Source organism: Phascolarctos cinereus, unplaced genomic scaffold (assembly GCF_003287225.1).
Source record: "Phascolarctos cinereus isolate Bilbo 61053 unplaced genomic scaffold, phaCin_HiC Scaffold_9;HRSCAF=440, whole genome shotgun sequence".
Taxonomy (NCBI): Eukaryota; Metazoa; Chordata; class Mammalia; order Diprotodontia; family Phascolarctidae; genus Phascolarctos; species Phascolarctos cinereus.
Genome location: NW_027556402.1, coordinates 158,061,242 through 158,078,666, shown reverse-complemented (window position 1 = coordinate 158,078,666; position 17,425 = coordinate 158,061,242). Strand labels below are relative to the sequence as shown.

General features: G+C 36.9%; 1 protein-coding gene across 2 annotated transcripts in view; it reads right to left on the bottom strand.

Annotated features, from left to right (window-relative positions):
- Positions 1-283: 283 nt before the first annotated feature.
- TMEM156 (transmembrane protein 156) overlaps positions 284-17,425 on the bottom strand; it is a 49,079-nt gene continuing 31,937 nt past the window's right edge. Inside the window, exons 6-7 of one of the 2 annotated variants that reach the window (XM_020991758.2) lie at positions 4,534-4,650; positions 284-953 (exon numbers count right to left, since the gene is read on the bottom strand). In XM_020991758.2, the coding sequence (XP_020847417.1) occupies positions 949-953; positions 4,534-4,650 (122 nt within the window). In that variant the 3' untranslated portion in view covers positions 284-948. The remainder of the gene's footprint in view (positions 954-4,533; positions 4,651-17,425) is intronic. The other variant, XM_020991785.2, reaches the window with a different exon arrangement.

Below are 17,425 nucleotides of genomic sequence, written 5' to 3'. Positions count from 1 at the left end.
GGGCCTGTCTTTTACCTTTCTTCATAAACCCAGGACTTAACATTATGTACACCACATAGTAAGTGTTTAATAAATGTTTACTGACTGGCTGAGATTCAATTCAAAAAATATTTGTTAACCACCTACTATGTGTCAGAAGTGAGGTGAGTCTGACACGACCTGGTCTTGATGAAGCCACATTGCTTTTTAATAATCATAGCTTCCTTTTTCAAACACTAACAAACTATTCCTTTAGTTTTCAGCATTGCAGAATTTTGCCAGGAATAGAAGTTGATACCAGTGGTAAAGCATTTCATTTAAATTTATTTTTGGTAGGCCTCTTTGGGTTTTTAAATATCCCCAAAGCCCAAAAGGAATCTAAGCAAATTGATGAGATTTAGAAATGCAAATAGATTTACAAATAAACAACAGATGAGTCCATAAATAATTTGCCAAGTAGGAACAATTCCATTCCATCAGTCGGCAGAAGCCTAAACACAGAATTGGGCATTTGCACTGTTCTTGAAAACTAACAAGCTAGTTATCATGGGACTGCAAGAAGAAGCAAACCTCAGAATCATGGATCTTTCTTGGAATGTTATCAATTAAATCTCTGGTTCTTCAAAGTTGAAATCTTCAGATCACCATCAATTAATTATTAATTAATAAACTGATTAATAAATAAAGATAATAAAAATGTTCTTTTCATTCCCTGTATTTCATCAACTTTTCCACAACTTAGCTTACTGAAGAAATATCAGTTCCCTTCTTCCTAAGGGTCAATAGTTATTCTTTAGATTTTTTTCAGCAGTTCATCCAGTTCTTTAACTGCTTTCATGTATATTCTAAGCAAGATACAACATATTTGCAAGGGGCATATTCTCCATCAAATAAAAAACACAGGTATTTTCCAAAAAGTAAAGTCCAAATTGTCCAAATTCAGTCTACTCCTTTGATTTTCTCAAAAGGTTAACCTGTGAAAGGCAATTATAAGGAAAACATTATTCATACAAAGCATTTGTTATATACAATTTATTCGGTAATTATAATCAAATGTAATTTAGAGATGGATATTTACTAAGCTTAGACTATTCATCTAGAGAGACTTCAGTATTGGGATCCACCTCCTGGTTCTCTTTTGTTCAATTTTATTTCACTTGTCTTGGTTACACAAGATCACAAGACTATAAAAAGCCTCCCTCCTCCCTTTGTTTAATGAAAGGTCTTTGAGAATTTAATAAGAAACAGCCAGACAATATTCCCAAGACTTAATTCTTTTGTAATTTCAACCTTCATGATGGCTAACAAGTAGATCCACAAGAAATTTTCTTCCCCTAGAAACTCCCATATTTTAGGAATTTTTCTGACTCTTCTTGGTCCCCAAACCAAAGTTTCTAAGTGGATATTTGGTTCCTCAGATTTAATCAACAAAGTCACTCTGCTAAAGAGTCAGACTGTCCAATCTCCTTTCCACTGGAGTGAATCCAAAATATATTTACAAGGTTTGATCATCTAGAGAAAAGGCAGCTTACAAAGGACAAGTCATCTCTAGGGCCCTTTCCAGCTCTAAATACTACAATCCATTCCATTTGAGTCCAAAGCAGTACAAAATACAATGCCTCCTTAGGGCACTATCTATTCTGTAAATCTCACAGATTTATTAGTAGGACTTTAATGGAACCACCTATATTACTTTTTAAACTAAGGGGACTTGTTAGTCGAGACAGTTCCAGATTTCACATTGTTGTCCAAGTCTGTATTGGAAGCCTGTAGGTCTGCCCTGAAACAATCATCTGCCTGTTGGATTCAGTCATGTGCAGGGATTTCTAAGCCTCTGGCAGAACTTTATTTCTGGGCTCTCCCAAGACATTTGACTCACCCATCCCCCAAATCTTCCAGATCTCAGGATTTTTTCATCAAAGGATTTCACCTGAGCAACTGAAGCCTAAGAATAATTCCTTGCCAACATTTGCTCAGAGTTTTTTGTCTTCTTGCACTCAGATATTTAACGTATGGCTGTAGCCATACTGGTCACACTCTGGGCTCAGCCCTCATTACACAAAGAAAGATCTGCTTCCGTGATTTTTTCTCATGACGCAAGAGTGAGAGAGGTAGAGCCCCATAATTAAATCCTCTTCACAACTGACCACAGCTGATTTCATTCTTCCACAATTGGGGAATGAAAAATCAATTTGCCCATAATCCGAAACAGTAGACTTTCCACCATGTAAAGCAAATCATGCTCACCTGACAGGCCAAAGAGTGTTGAAATTATAGAGCAGACTTTCTATTTAAATTTTTTATTTAGATTTAACATAGCGACAGATCCTTTTAAGCTCTGAGTCTAGATACTTTATTTTTATTCAGTGATGTGGGCCTACATAAATCCCTTGAGCTATCAAGCACCCTATAATCAGAGGCACTTAACTAACATACTAGTATGGGCCATAGATCTATTTCCTTAAGGTTGCTTTCTATTTTGGGAATAGAGGTCCACAGAAATTCTCCTATGAAACCTGCTGACTGCAGCATTAGATACAAATACATGTGGAATACATTCATCTGGATTTTCAGGCTAGAGAACTTAGTAAATTGTTTTTAATACTTTAAAAAAATAAATCCTTAGTGAATATTACACTTATTCTCCCTTCCTTACCCTTTGACAGAAGCAACTATTAGTATGCAGTTTAAAATCTAAAATGATGGTTCCAACCAGGGATACAGTGCCCAGGGATGAATTGGAGTCTTTAGGGACACATAGAGTTTAACAAATGAAAAGATTGGTTTATCGATCAGTTGTGGCACTCTGAAGAAATATTGATTTTATTGCATGTCATCTAATTCATATGAAACTGTTTTTCCAAGGTCACTATCTTTTGCCTCCTGTGCACACGGCAAATGTAATTTTGAGTAAAGCGTAGCTTTGTTTCTCCTCCATAGTGGTACATGGTTACCTCACTGTGGTCTGGAGGTGACCTTGGCTTCTCACAAACTACAGAAGCTGGAAACATTTTGAGTACTGGTGTTAGACAAGTAAACACACAGACTATGCCATTTCTTAGGAAAGAGTCACAGGAATTCTAGCACCTCTCTCATTAACAGGTTTACTTTTGATCTGGTCAGACAGGAAGACAGAAATGGAGTCATAATAAGGGGTTAAATAAGCTTACTTTATTCTAGTTTAGTCTTCTTAAAAGGAATTTGCTGATAATGGGAGCACCAATTCCTATAGCATTCCCTAACAACCCTTCTCTCAGGGGCCGGCATGAAGGAGGGGCAACTAGTCCTCCATCTCAATGGGGTCAATCGAGACCAGAACAACTTGTGCACTCCCCTAAATCCCCTCAAACCTCAATGGGGGGCAGCTAGGTGGCACAGTGGATAGAGCACAGGCCCCAAAGTCAAGAAGACCTGAGTTCAAATCCGGCCTCAGACCAAACACTTCACACTTACTAGGTGTGTGACCCTGGGCAAGTCACTTAACCCCAATTGCCTAAAGAACAAACAAACAAAAACCTTAATGGGGCTGGTTGAGGCAAACACACAAATTCCCCTTTCCAAACACAGCATTCTAGCCTGCACATTCACCCCTAAGGAGGTCCCCAGTCACTGACCAGTGCCCACTTGCTTTATAGAGCAACAGACAAAGAAGGCACATTGCCAGCAATAGCCTTACAATTTTACATTACTTCACCCCTATATCTACTGTGACTGTGCAGTAGAAACTGCTTTGAACCATGTTCATGAGAATTCATATCTAACACCTGGGAAGTAGAGATTGCTATGGCTATGGATCCTGGGAAGAAAACTCTAAGAAAGAATAACTAGAAAATCCACTTTAAATTCACCTTCCACACTAAAATTCACCTTCCTTACAACTGGACATAGAGCTGTTACTAGGGTAGTGTTACTAGGGTAGTGCCACCAGAGCTCTGCCACTGAGGCACTGAAATTTAGGGGGTATTTGTGATTCATAAAAGCAGCATGGAAACATTTGAGCTTGAGATCTAGTTAAAACAATAATTAATTAAAATAGGAAACTACTGGGTAGTCCATTTCTTGCCAGACCCTAGTTGATCCTCTTTCCTCAATACCATGCTTCATACTATGTTCCCCTGTCACTGCTCCTAGGGGAAGGTATTGGGAACCTTTGGGGTGCACACACACAAACACATTCATTTACACACCCCAATTGAATTTGTCTTGTTGATTTGAAGTTTATCACTGCTTGCCCTCTGGTGTCTCTTACAAAGCTTGCCCAGGTCTGAAAAACTCTAGTTGTATTTTTGATAGTCCACATGACAGTGTTTCTAAGTGCCAGCTTAATTAAATTCAGGGAAGCCTTTCGCCAGAAAGATAGTCACCACTGGTGGTCTTCGTTTGTTTTTTGATTACTTGGAGCCCATAATTCATTATACTGTATTATAAGCCTGGGGAATAGCTACCTGTATGGGGGATGGAGTACTCACAGGGATAGGATCATAAATTCTTGAAGTATTACAATATACATAGTTTTACCCACTTACTTTGGTAATAAAAAAACTGAATACTCACTCTCTGTGTATATTGATCTTTCCGACTCACTGTGGAAAAAATGTTCTAGTTCTGATATGGGAGGAAGTGCTTCTTTTGCCCCTGTGAAAGTGGAGGGCCCCCTCTGCTTGGTCGCTCCTGGTTTACAGAAGAAAGCTGCTTTAATTCATATTGGTCAAGGGTACCTCAAGTCGAGCAAATAATGATGATGACAACAATGATGAAAATGATGACAATGAAAATGACAACAACAATAAAATAATAAACAGCTAGTGTGATAGAGGAAGAATGCTCAGACTTCCCCTTGCTGGTGGGTCATATACAGCATGTGCAGATTCCAATCCAACACATGGAAATTGGGAAACCGATTTCCAGCCATGTTTGACTGACAGGCTGGTACTGGGTTTGGAAAAGAGCTCTTTTAATTGGCTGCAGAGCCAAAATTCCATGAATATACCAAAAGCATGATCTGCCCCCTCAGGGTTGCTCTTTCTTTCTAACTTTGAAGTATGAAGACTGTTTGGAGCTGCATTCAGTAGAGTGGGTTGAGGACATGGCAGAAGCCTCATCCCCTAACTGGGTCCACACAGCCAGGACCATGTCTTATCCAGGCAAATCTCTGCCTAAGATGAGGCTGCCTCTCTCTTCTTGTGTTTCCTTCCCAAAGCAGGTGACTGAGTCACAACCTTGAGATAGGAAGAGGAAAGAGAGGGAAGAAAAGAACAAGCAATTATTAAGTGTGCCAGGCACTACATTAAGCACTCTACAAATATTATCTCATTAGATCTCACAACAACCCTGAGAGGTAAGTGCTATTATTATCCCCATTTTATAGCTGAGGAAACTGAGACAGATAAAGACTAAGTGACTTGCCCAGGATAACATAGCTAGTAAGTGTCTGAGACTGCAATTTGAACTCAGGTCTTCCTGACTCCAGGCCCAGAGCTCTATCCACTATGTCACCTAGCTCCTTGGGACAAATCCAGGTGAACTTGTGGGTTTCAGGAGGTCAGGAGGTCCTAGGAGGCCAGAGAAGTAGTCACTGCAGTGTCTACTGGAGTAACCAGTTGCAGACTGATGCCAAGGGAAGAGTCAGAGTCGAAGAGAGAGTAGCCGCTGAAAAGACCACTCTTGGATTATGCTTGGTAATTGATCAAACTGTGCTCAGTAGGGATGAAATGTGAAATAGCTAATTAGCAGAAATGCCAAACTGCATTGTCTTGATGAAGCCTCCTACCAACTTCCAGCAGATTTTAATCTGGCTACAAATTAAATTTCTGAATCCTGTTTAAATTGTTCTGTTAATGTAACTATGAGTCTCATGCTTACAGTTGCTTTCTGTGTGAGAATAAAATGACCTGTCCTAGCCCTGATTTATATGATGCATTAGTACCTATTTTACTCTGGCCTCTTTTCCATTTTGGGGAAACCCTTGACTAGAGCCAAAGATAGAATTGTACCCAAAGTAGCCAGGATTGAGGGGTTATGAGCCAAAGAATATGAGAATTGGGGAGTCTATTCCCTTATTGAGAAGCCAGATCACTCCAGAGCTGAGATCTGGGCAAACCACCATGGTAGGTAAAGGACAGCAAATGGAAAAAGTCACCAGACCTTGTGGCCCGCTAAGCAGTGCCTAGGTGAGGCACTAGACTAGGTGAGCTTTTATTTAGCACTTTAAAGTTTACAAAAGACCTCACATGTTTTCTTACTTGATCTTCACAACAACCCAATGAGACGGTTGCCATTATTATCTTCTTTTTCTAGAAGAGGAAACTGAGGCTAAGAGAGATTATGTTGGCTTGCCTAGGGTCACACAGCTAGTGTCTAAGGCAAGGTCTGAACTCAGGTATTTTTGATGCCAAATCCAACTCTCTATCCACTGCTTCCCCTACCTTCTTCAAATACCCTACATTCTAAAATGAATAGCAAAAGCTCTTTTTGTGGTGGCAAATAATTAGAAACTGGGGTAATGCCTATTAATTAGGGAATGGCTGAACAAGCTATGTATATGATTGCGATTGAATATTATTGTGCTGTAAGACATGATGAAAGGGATGGTTTCAAAAAAAAACTCTCAGAAGACTTATATGAACTGATACAAAATAAATGATCAGAACCTGGAGAATAGTATACACACATATATATAGCAATATTGTAAAGCTAAACAACTGTGGAAAACTTAGTAATTATGATCAATACAATGATCCACAACAATTCCAAAGAACTGAATATAAAAAAATGTTATCTATCTCCAGATGGATAACAGATGGACTTTGAGTGTAGATTGAAGCATATTTTTTCTCTTTATTTTTCTTGCTTTTTTTCTTTTTGCAACAAGCTAATGTGGATATATGTTTTGCATGACTGCATATGTACAATGAACATCATATTTCTTGCTTTTTCCAAGGGTGGGGATAAAGGGAGGGAGAGAAAGAATTTGGGACTGAAAATATTTTTTAAAGACCACCAAAAAAAGAAAAAATTAAAGTGGATAACAAATACATGTAAATATGTTCTTCCTTCAGGTTCAGAATTAGACGCATGCAAAAGAACTTGCATCAGCTTACCCAACAGGATTAGAGACATCATAATGTTATGGAAAGAGTATTGGTTTTGGAGTCAAGGGATCTACAGCTTATATTCTGCCTCTGTCACTACCTGTCTTACCTTGGGCAAACCATCTAATCTCTCTCAGCCTCATTTTCCACATCTATAAAAATGAAAGGACTGTACTATGAGTTCTCTAAGGTCCCTTCTAGCTCAAAATTTATGTTCCCATAATCATAAAATTATACTATCTCTTTCCTTTTAAAGGCACTCAGTGACCACTTTTCAAGATATCTCAAAGAGGGAAGATCCTCCCTAAACAGAAAAGGTAACAGAGAGTATTAACACACAAAAAACAGACCAAGTGTCAAGAGTCATTGGTAACAACTGACATGTATACCTATTTTATCTTTGATAATTTATAACCATAGAGGTAACTTTAGTTAATGATTCTTTATCAATATCAAGCCAAGCATAAAACAGGGAGATTCTAAAAATATTTCTCCCTCTTATGGAGAATAGCCTGCATGAAGTTCAAATGGAAGAATTACCTTTAGGTGATGAGGTTCTACTGATACTCATGTTTGCAGATGACATTGCACTGATTGCATTGAGTCCCAGAATAATTCAGGGCTTCTTAAATGAGACTAAGAGCACTCAGAAAGGCTGACCTAGTAATCTACTTGGGAAAAAATTCGGTTGAAAAATACCTAATTAGGTAGACTATGAAATGCAACTGGATACAGCCCAATATCTCAAATGAGGTCATTACTACATGTATTTTGGGCAGGCACTGTAAATGAACAATGAGCTGGGTCAAAAAAATTGAATAAGAAAAAGAGAGCAAACTGGTCACATTTTGGAAACTGCCTGTTTCTTTCAAGGATTCCCAAATACCTTCTGCCTCTAGAGTCTATCATTTTAAATTTAATAATCTCCCAGCAATATTCTGTGGCTACAAATTTTGGAATACTACAGTCTCAGAAGAATTAAACTTTCAGGTGAATCCAAAGGGCATTGGAAAGACATATGTTTGGTGTAGTTGGTACGTTGTATTAACAAAGATATCTTGCATTCAAGCAATATTTTAAGAAGCATTCTCACAGACATCTATACAAATGTAAGGTATCAGTATTAGTAGTAGGAGCAATAGTATTAAGACAGAAAGCAAGACAGAAAGTTTGGTCGAAAAAACTAAAATCTAATAAAACTCTAGAACAAACTATTGAAGGAGAGAGATTTTAACATCTCTATCTATAGATGTTTAAAAATAGAACAAAACCACCTGTTTTGGAAGATTTAAATAATTTGCTAGCATCTAGATAGTGCATAGGCTGCTGCTGGACCTGAAATCAGGATGTTAAATCCTGCCTCAGACATTTACCAGCTGTGTAATCCTGGATAAGCCACTTACCCACTGTCTGCCTCAGTTTCATTATCTGTAAAACGGGGATAATAGCTATACCTACCTCCCAGGGTTTTGAGGACCAAATGGGATAATATTTGTAAATTATTTTGAAAACTTTAAGGGCTATGTAAATGCTAGCTATCATTATTATATAGATTTAAAGTGTTTTGGAAAAAAATCAAGTATAAAATGATTATCAGTTACTATTATTTAGAGAAGTTTACAATTACAAAGTACCAAGAGTACTTGGAAGAAAAGTGACACCTGTCAAAACCAAGGCTAAGCCTGAATTCTGAGTATGAACCATTGTTCCTATACAGAAATAATCAAAAGATACCCTGATGTGCCTTCAGTTTTTATTTTCTTTTAATTACTCTCAATGTCTCTCGAGAGAAAAGGGATGCATCACCTCATTCTATTCTGGGAGCTGCAGCTCCAAGACACATGATGTGATAATATTTAAAACTCTACAAAATTTGACCAAAAGCAAAATATGAGCTGTCTTTCTAGTTCCTTTTTTTGAGAATATGTGAGATAAGCAGGTTTCTTTTAAAAGTCTAGAGTGATAAGTTTCCCTCTAAAAATTGCTTTAAAAAAAAACCACTCTTATCCTCCAATACCATTAATTCTCTACCACTAATGCAATACATCTCTCTTTGGGCAACAGAAACAGTCAAGAATATTCAAGGACTTCACAGAGGAATGGTCAGCACTATGAATCAAACAGTTCTTTGAATTTTTCAGAGGGCTCCAAAGAACTAGAAAAAAGGAACAGTCTCCGGCACTGTTTTGCTTGCCCTGCCTGAATTTAGCTGATAAAATAATTTTCTCAGCAGTGAAGCCTTTGATTAAAAATAAGGTTCCATTCCTATTATGTTCTCAGATAAAGCCCCAGTCACTGCCACTGGCAAGATTTTTATTTTCTCCATGTTTAATTCTGTTTTCAGAGTTAACTTTGTGAAAGGGGATGGAGGTAGGAGAGGGAATTGAAATCTTTGGCCTCTGGCCTTCTGTTTTCTAGTCCCAATTCATCATATCATGTTTTCGTGTCCATTGAGTAAATATTCCTGTCCTTTCCTTCCATCTTGTTCTTAAAGATTTAGGAGTTAGAGACAAGGAAATACAATCACCACAGCCATACTAAGTTTCTCTGTGCCAACTTCTCACCTCTGTTACTGCTGATTAGCTTAATTTTTCTGATTTGTGAGTTTAAGATTACTGAAATCCAAGAGAAAAGAGTTCCAGGTCATTTTCTTTCTCTTCTCTCCAACTTTCTAACCTTGAAATGTAGTTAAATCTCCCTGACATCAATAGGTATCATAATATTTAGAGCTGAAAAGAACCTTAGAGATCATCTAGGTTAAGTCCAACACCCTCATTTTACATATGAAGAAATTTAGACTTGCCTGAAGTCACCCCAATAGTATGTAGTAGGATCAGATTTGAGCTAAGGTCTGAGGTATTTCCAAGGTCATACAAGTTATATAATGGTTGTGATAATACAACATAATATATGTAAAAATATTTTTATAAATAAAATGTACTATATGTGTAAAAATCATTATTACCTCTCTTTTGGCATTCTGGGTTCTTTTGCTTACTTTTTAACCTTTTTTGTCTTTTCCCCACTTGCTTAGGTTGGGGTGAGGTGGGGGTGGGGCATGGGGCAAGAAGTGGAAGGAATATCATGAAAGTCAAAAGGAATGCTTGGAAGGTTCTCAAATATTTAATTCTCACATAAGCACCCTTTCCAAAAGTGATGGTACTCAAGTTAACTTCACAAATATCTTTGGTCAAGGATAATATATTCAAGACCTCTTTGGAAATTAGAGCTGTGATTTTTTTTTAACCATTCTGTTGAAAGTCTTTGCTGTAGAGCCAACTTTGAACATGGGTTCTTTCCATTTCATAGCAACCATTCTCTCTCAAATCTTAACATCTTTCCTGATTGACATGAGCATTCAGCTGAGCCACAGCAAAGCGTATGCATAGTTCTGACCTTTTCATTCAACTCAGAGAGACATTCCATGGCAAGTGGCACTTTGTGGGCAAAAGAACAGATTATGGAATCACAGGACAAATTTCCATCATCTGAGTTGCCAATGCAAATTCACCACCTACCATTCCCAAAGCTCCATCTGCCCTGTGACCAGTGATCCTAAACCTACCCATCTGCTTCAAGTCTAGATTGTGTGGAAATTAAGTGAGAATGTTAAAGTATCCGACTTTTATTTGTTTCTCTCACTTGGAAGAGTAACTATGACTAAAGGCTTTCCTTGAACAACTTATCCAATGGAAACATCTGTAGTAGTCAGTAGACTGAACCAATGAACAAGCTACTATTAAATTCCCATTTAAAATGTCCTCTTTAGTGAAGTAATGAAATTAATGAATTGCTTGCACCTTTCATTATTTTTCTGCTTTTGGGTGGGTATTATAAATAAAGACAAATTATAGGAAGTCCTTAAGAGATTGATCTTTTTTTCCTACTCTCTATTTCCCATTTGCCAATGGCACACTGGTATGTAGTGATCAAACAAAGTAGTATACATTCTTCCAATACATGAAGTTTAGAGTTTAATTAGCAGATGTATCTGTCACCAGTTGTCTGTAACTACCTAATACTCATCAAAGTTAAAGTTTTCCTTTAAAAAAAAGGGAAACCCTGATGACTAACTTTGATAGATTTATCTCTTCCTAGCAATGCAAGAATCTAAGACACCTCCAAAAGACTCATGATGGAAAATGCTGCCATATCCAAAAAAAAAAAAAAGAACTATAAAGTCTGAATACAGATTGAAGCATATTATTTGCTCTCTCTCTCTCTTTTTTTGTTTTTGTTTCTTCTTTCTTGTGGTTTCTTGCATTGGTTCTAATTCTTCTTTGCAATATGACTAATGTGAAAATAGGTTCGATTTGAATGCATATGTTGAACCTATATCAATTTACATGCCATCTTGGGGTGGGGGAAGGGGAGAGATGGAGAGAAATTTTGGAACTCAAAATCTTATAGAAGTGAATGTTGAAAGCTAAAAATAAATAAATAAATAAATTTATTTTTTTAAAAAAGGAAACCCTCCACCCTCTTCTTTTGGAATCCATTCTTACCAGAGCAGATGGTTATAACTTTGACTGTTTGATGTATATGAATCTGAATTATAAGAGTCATAAATATTATAGTTAAGCAAGTGAAAAATTAAATTTTCATGTTGCCTGCTTGCAGGACATCTGGCATCAGTAATTTGTCTTCCCTCCTGCAGGAAATTGAAACCTGCTCTATCCCTGTTTTCAAATATCAGCCACAAGCATATTGCAAATGCTAACCTTACACTGCTGCTCTTAATTTTGTCTCCAGATAATGGCAACTCTAAATTACTAGGCTATCTACTTTTTCATGATATTTAGTGATTGTGTTTCACACTGAAATTTAGTTGCCTTTGCTGTAGTTCACACCCATATTCATGGCATAAGACAACTTGTCTAGTGCTGTTTCTAATTCTTTGTAGCTAGGATTCATGTTGCCAAGCATCAACCTTTCAGGAAAAAAATTAGATCATCTTCTATTTCCAGCATCGGATGGATGAGAACAAGCAAGAGCTTTTTGGTCTAAATTCTATAACAGTAATGGATAACCTGTTACTGGTACCACCTAGTACTCAGCCATATGAACTTCTTGGGGTTTTTTTGTCCCCTTCCTCTCTCTAGCCCTCCTCTATTTATTTTCTCTATCACTTCTTTTCCTTTTTATTGTCTTTCTTCCCTTCTGTCTTTCTCTTTTCATCCCTAGGACTCGTGCCATCCAAATAATTTTTCCTTTAAACCCCAATCATGTTATCCACAACAATCAACCTTATGAAGTAGATAGCGCAGGCATTATTGTTTCATTTTAAACGTGGCAGAATTGGGGATCAGAGAGCTTTGAGTGATTTGCCTAGCTGACATACAATTAGCTGACCATGAACCCAAGATTTCTGGGTCTAAACCCAGTAGTTCTGGTCAATGACCCAATTATGTAAAACTTATTTGGTGCCTTGAAATGAGCTAGTATTTCTGCTAACTCATACATTTTCCTTTCTCCTTTACATGCCTATTCTAAAGAGGTAGAAGCAAAACAAGTCTATTAAGCACCTTAATAAGCTTTAATTTTTGTATTTTTATTGTCAGTGCCTGGTCATATAGTAGATGCTTAACAATAGATCAAATTAAATTTCTGTTAAGAATCTGCAAATTAAATTCTTGTTAAATTCTTATAAGTTATATAAGTTTCTTTATAAATTTTTAAAAATTCTTTATTAATTTTTTAGTTTCCATGTGAATTTTATTTGTCCTAGGCTAGATTCACTAGTATAGTTTCATAACATAAATGAAATCTAAAGAGTTAGCAGATTCAGAAATAAATCTGGTAGATTTCTGGAATTAAATTCCCAAATTGACTTTTTTTTTAATAACATGGGAAAGTGTTCTCTCCCCCCTCAAATTTGCTAGAGCACTTTGGCTTTATTTGCCCCTCCATCACACAAACTTGTATTGTACTTATCTCTGTACATTTTGTATCCTGTCCAGTAGAATGTAAACTTGTGGAAGGCAAGGAATATGTTATTTTTAACCTTTTATATCCCTAGCACCTACCACAATGCCATACAGATAACAAGCACTTAAACTTATTTGACTTGAGTTGACAGAGTAATACTAATGTGACACCACTTAGCGTCTATATTTTAATTCAGTTGAACTATTGAATACTTAAATATGTTAATGGAGAAGATGTCATTGATGGGATTATTTCCTCTGTGCAGATTGTAGAATCTAGTCACGTTTTCTCATCCTGTGAGCTCCTATACATGTCCTCTCATAAATACTTTATGAAAAATCTGCCTAATATTAGACCAGAGGCCTTCTGTTGGGATCTCTGAACATTCCCTGGTTAGTAAAGCATTTCTCAGGCCTTCCTTCTCTTATTTCTTGCTTTTGCTACATTACTGCCATTACTTCTTTCCTGATCATATATTTTCCAAATGATATCTTTTACACTACTTCTTCCATGAAAGTTATCATTGGTAATATGCTGCAATCTATAGTTTATTTTATACCAGGTGATGAAGTATACTATAAAATCATCTTTCTTGTGAGTTTATGCACACGATGAAACTCTACCAACACTCTTTATTTACTTTTCTAAGGAGAACTTGTGAGCTACCCATGATTTAGTTTCAACTTCTTTATTTCTTCTGGTTTTATTTATAGTGAAAATGTCCAATTTGAAATGGTTCAGTAGTATTGTAACTTATTGATCAAAGGATCATAGATTTTAAACTACAAGGCACTTTATAAACTATCTAGACCAAACTCCTCATTTTGCAGAGGAGGAACAAAAGCCAATAAAGGTTAAGTGACTTGTCCAAGATCTTAAGTGTTTCAGGAGGGAACTGAGTTCAAATCTTCCTGACTTCAAGTCTAGAAACCTATTTATTCTGCCAAGCAGAATCCCCCACTTAGGGTATCCTTTTCCACTACTCAACTACCATCACTGAAAACTGTGGAAACCAAAGAGGATCATGTAACACTGTTAGCCATTTTGTATTTTTGCTTTATCATGCCCAAAGTATTCAGCACCTACCTACTATCCTACTCGTGATGAGCTTTTCTCTACTTAGGCTGGTTCTCAAACAGTAGGCACAATCTATTGTCATGACAATCCTCCCATCTCAGTAAGACCTCTCAGAGTTTACTGTCTACTCTTATAGCTGTTAAGAACCTAGGGTCACCATTATACCATGATGAGGCATTCAGATTTCCATAGTACAGTAGAATAGGATTTATTGTTCATTATTTCTATATCTTTCTTTATTAAATAATTCATGCAACTTATTGTGGCTCTCTAGCCACATAAAATAAAGTAGGTTGTAGGCATATGAAAATTTTAATTAAAATGGAAAGCAAGACATTATTCAAACTACATATGCCCACCTACACATACGGAGTTTAAAACAGTGTTCACCATTTGTGCAATATGTGAACAAAATTTTAAAATTATTACAGCCAGTGAGGACAACATAAACTGTTATGTTAGCTTAGATATAGACCGCAAACACTCAGGGAAGAATGTATGTGTTTGTATGCCAAAGGAAAGATGAATACAGAAAATTGACCATTCATTCAGTCCCTCTTCTCTTACCATAGAGAATGGATTCTTACTCATCTCTGTTTCTTTTCTTTCAGCCAACATTCCTCTCTTTTGCTCCCAAAATGAATAAATGAACTTGGTGGATGAAGAATGTGGTGTGAATTTGTGTCAATGTTTACTTTATCATTCAAGAACTACTATAGAGAGGTTCTGAAAAGTATAGTTGGAGCTAACATATAGCTGTTTTGCAGGGTACGACATACAATCTTGGCTTTCTTCCAAACTGTCCTTCACTCATGTTACTGATTCTCCAGAGGACCGTACTGACTCTTTTTTCTTCCCATTTCCAGAGACACCTCCAATCCATCATTACATAGGGAAGCCTCAAAGATGGCATCCAAGGGAAACATTATTTCCTCTCCATTTATTTCTCAGAGAGAGAACAACTTACAAGCAAAAAAAAAAAGTCATTACATTGAGGGAATACAAATAAGGTAGAATTTAGTTCTTTCATCTTTAAGCCTCCAATAGATTCTTAATTTAAAAAAAACATAAAAAGGCTACAATCCTAGACTCAATAAGCAATGAGATTAGGAGCATGGTAATAAAGTTAGAAGATTTTTAGTAAAATCTGTGGAAAATAAAAGGTGGCTGAGACAGGTTCTTTCACTAGTAAATTAATGAACTTGTAAACATATCTTGTGAAGTTAGCCAGCTCTTTTGAACTTAAATTATCATGAACAGGGTAACTATTTACTTTTTTTCAAGGAAAGCTGATATGTCATAAGTTATGACTTGTAAAAAAAAGTGACCAAGATAGTATGGGTCAAGCTGTTATAAGATGATATCCTCAGCATCTTCACTCTTGCTCCCCAACCTAGACAGCTCTATTAGTAAATTTTTCCATGTAAAATTACACTTTGGTTGTGTGGTTTTTATAAATCCATATACCATAGAATTTTTTATTCACCTTTCTCATACCCATCCCTTGAGGCAGGTGATGGCACAATGGATAAAGCATTCAACCAGGAGTCAGGAAGACCCAAGTTCAAATCTGACCACGAATACTTAGTGGATATGTGATCCTGGACAAGTCACTTAACCTCTATTTGCCTCAGTTTCTTCAACTGTGAGATGGAGATAATAATAGTACCTGCCTTCCAGGGTTGTTATGAGGATCAAATAAGATGATATTTGTAAGAAGTACTTAGCACAGTCCCTGACATATACTAGGCACTGTTTAAATGCTCATTCTCTTCCCTTCCCCCATCATTGCCATACTCTGATAATCTGATCTTGGTAACTGGTGAATTTAGAACAGGAAAGAACCTTAGAGAGCATCTAATCTAACTCCTAATTTCACAAATTAAGAAACTGAGGCCCAGAGAGGTTGTGAGTTCCCAAGGTGACATAGGTAATTAGCAACAGAGTCAAGATTCAAACTTAGGTTCATCTGACTCCAAATCAGGTTGTTGGACTCTATAGACAGTGCTCTTTCTACTATATGACACTGCCTCTCATTAATAGCTTCATTACTTTTCTTTCAATGCTAGGGGAATTATTTTTCAGTTACTAGCAATCCTACTACTCTCTTTATATGATCTTTTTTAGGCCCAGTCTAATATTTTTTCCCCTGGGCAGAGAAGAATCTGTGAGTCCATACTAACTGAGAAGCCTAATAGAAGTCTCTTGATCTCAGTGGTAAGCAGCAATCTCCTCCATATCTCTAAACAGATACAGATGCAGCTATAAATGCAGTTAAGGGTTTGGGTTTGGTTTGGTTTTGACAGCTTTACAACTGTCAAGCATATAAGTATCTGAAGAGGGAATCAGCCCAGGTCTTCCTGTCTCCACGTCTAGCACTCCATCCATTCTGCCATGTAGGTTCCCCCACTTAGGATGCTCTTTCCCACTTCTCAACCACCATCACAGTGGAAACAGGAGGGACCACACAACACTATAGGCCATTTTGTATTTTTGATCTGTCATGCCCAAAGTCTTCATCATTTAGTAACTAAACTATTAGCGATGAATTTCTCCCTCCTTGGGCTGATTCTCAAACAGTAAGCACAGTCTGTTGTCAACCTATCTTTGCAGCTTGGTAAGACCAATGGGAGCTTATCGGCTACTCATGTAGCTATTAAGAACCTAAGGTCACTTTCAGACCAGACTTGAAATGCCTTTTCTCTTTCTCTCAAGTTAGAGAAACATGGGAAGGCAAATAAGAAGCTTTAGTTATTTTATCCATAATTCTACTGCCTTCTAAAAATCAAATATAGGACTTTCCACAGTTATAAATGCAATGCCTTGTTCATAGTAGGCACTCAGTAAGTATGTATTTAATGAAATTTATGGCAGAGTCATAGGATCATAGTTCTATATAGAGCTAGAAGGGTTTTAGACATCATTTAGTCTTGAATTTTTTAACATGGATTTTGTGGACTTGTTTTTAAAAATTCTTTGATAACAATATTTTAAAATTAATTGTTTTCTTTTGTAATCCTATGGCTTTTACTTTATACCTTTAAAAACATGATTCGGAGATGAGGTCCCTAGGCTTCACCAGACTGTCCAAGAGGTCCATGACACAAAAAAGGTTAAGAACCTTTGCTCTATGCTAAGTGAAGTGAGCAGAACCAGGAGAACATTGTACACAGTAACAGCAACATTGTGCAATGATCAACCACAACTGACCTAGCTCTTTTCAGCAATACGATGATCTAAGACAATTCCAAAAGACTCATGATGGAAAACGCTATCTACATCCAGAGGAAGAACTACAGAGTCTAAATGCAGATCAAAGCATACTATTTTCTTTTTTATTGTTGTTGCTT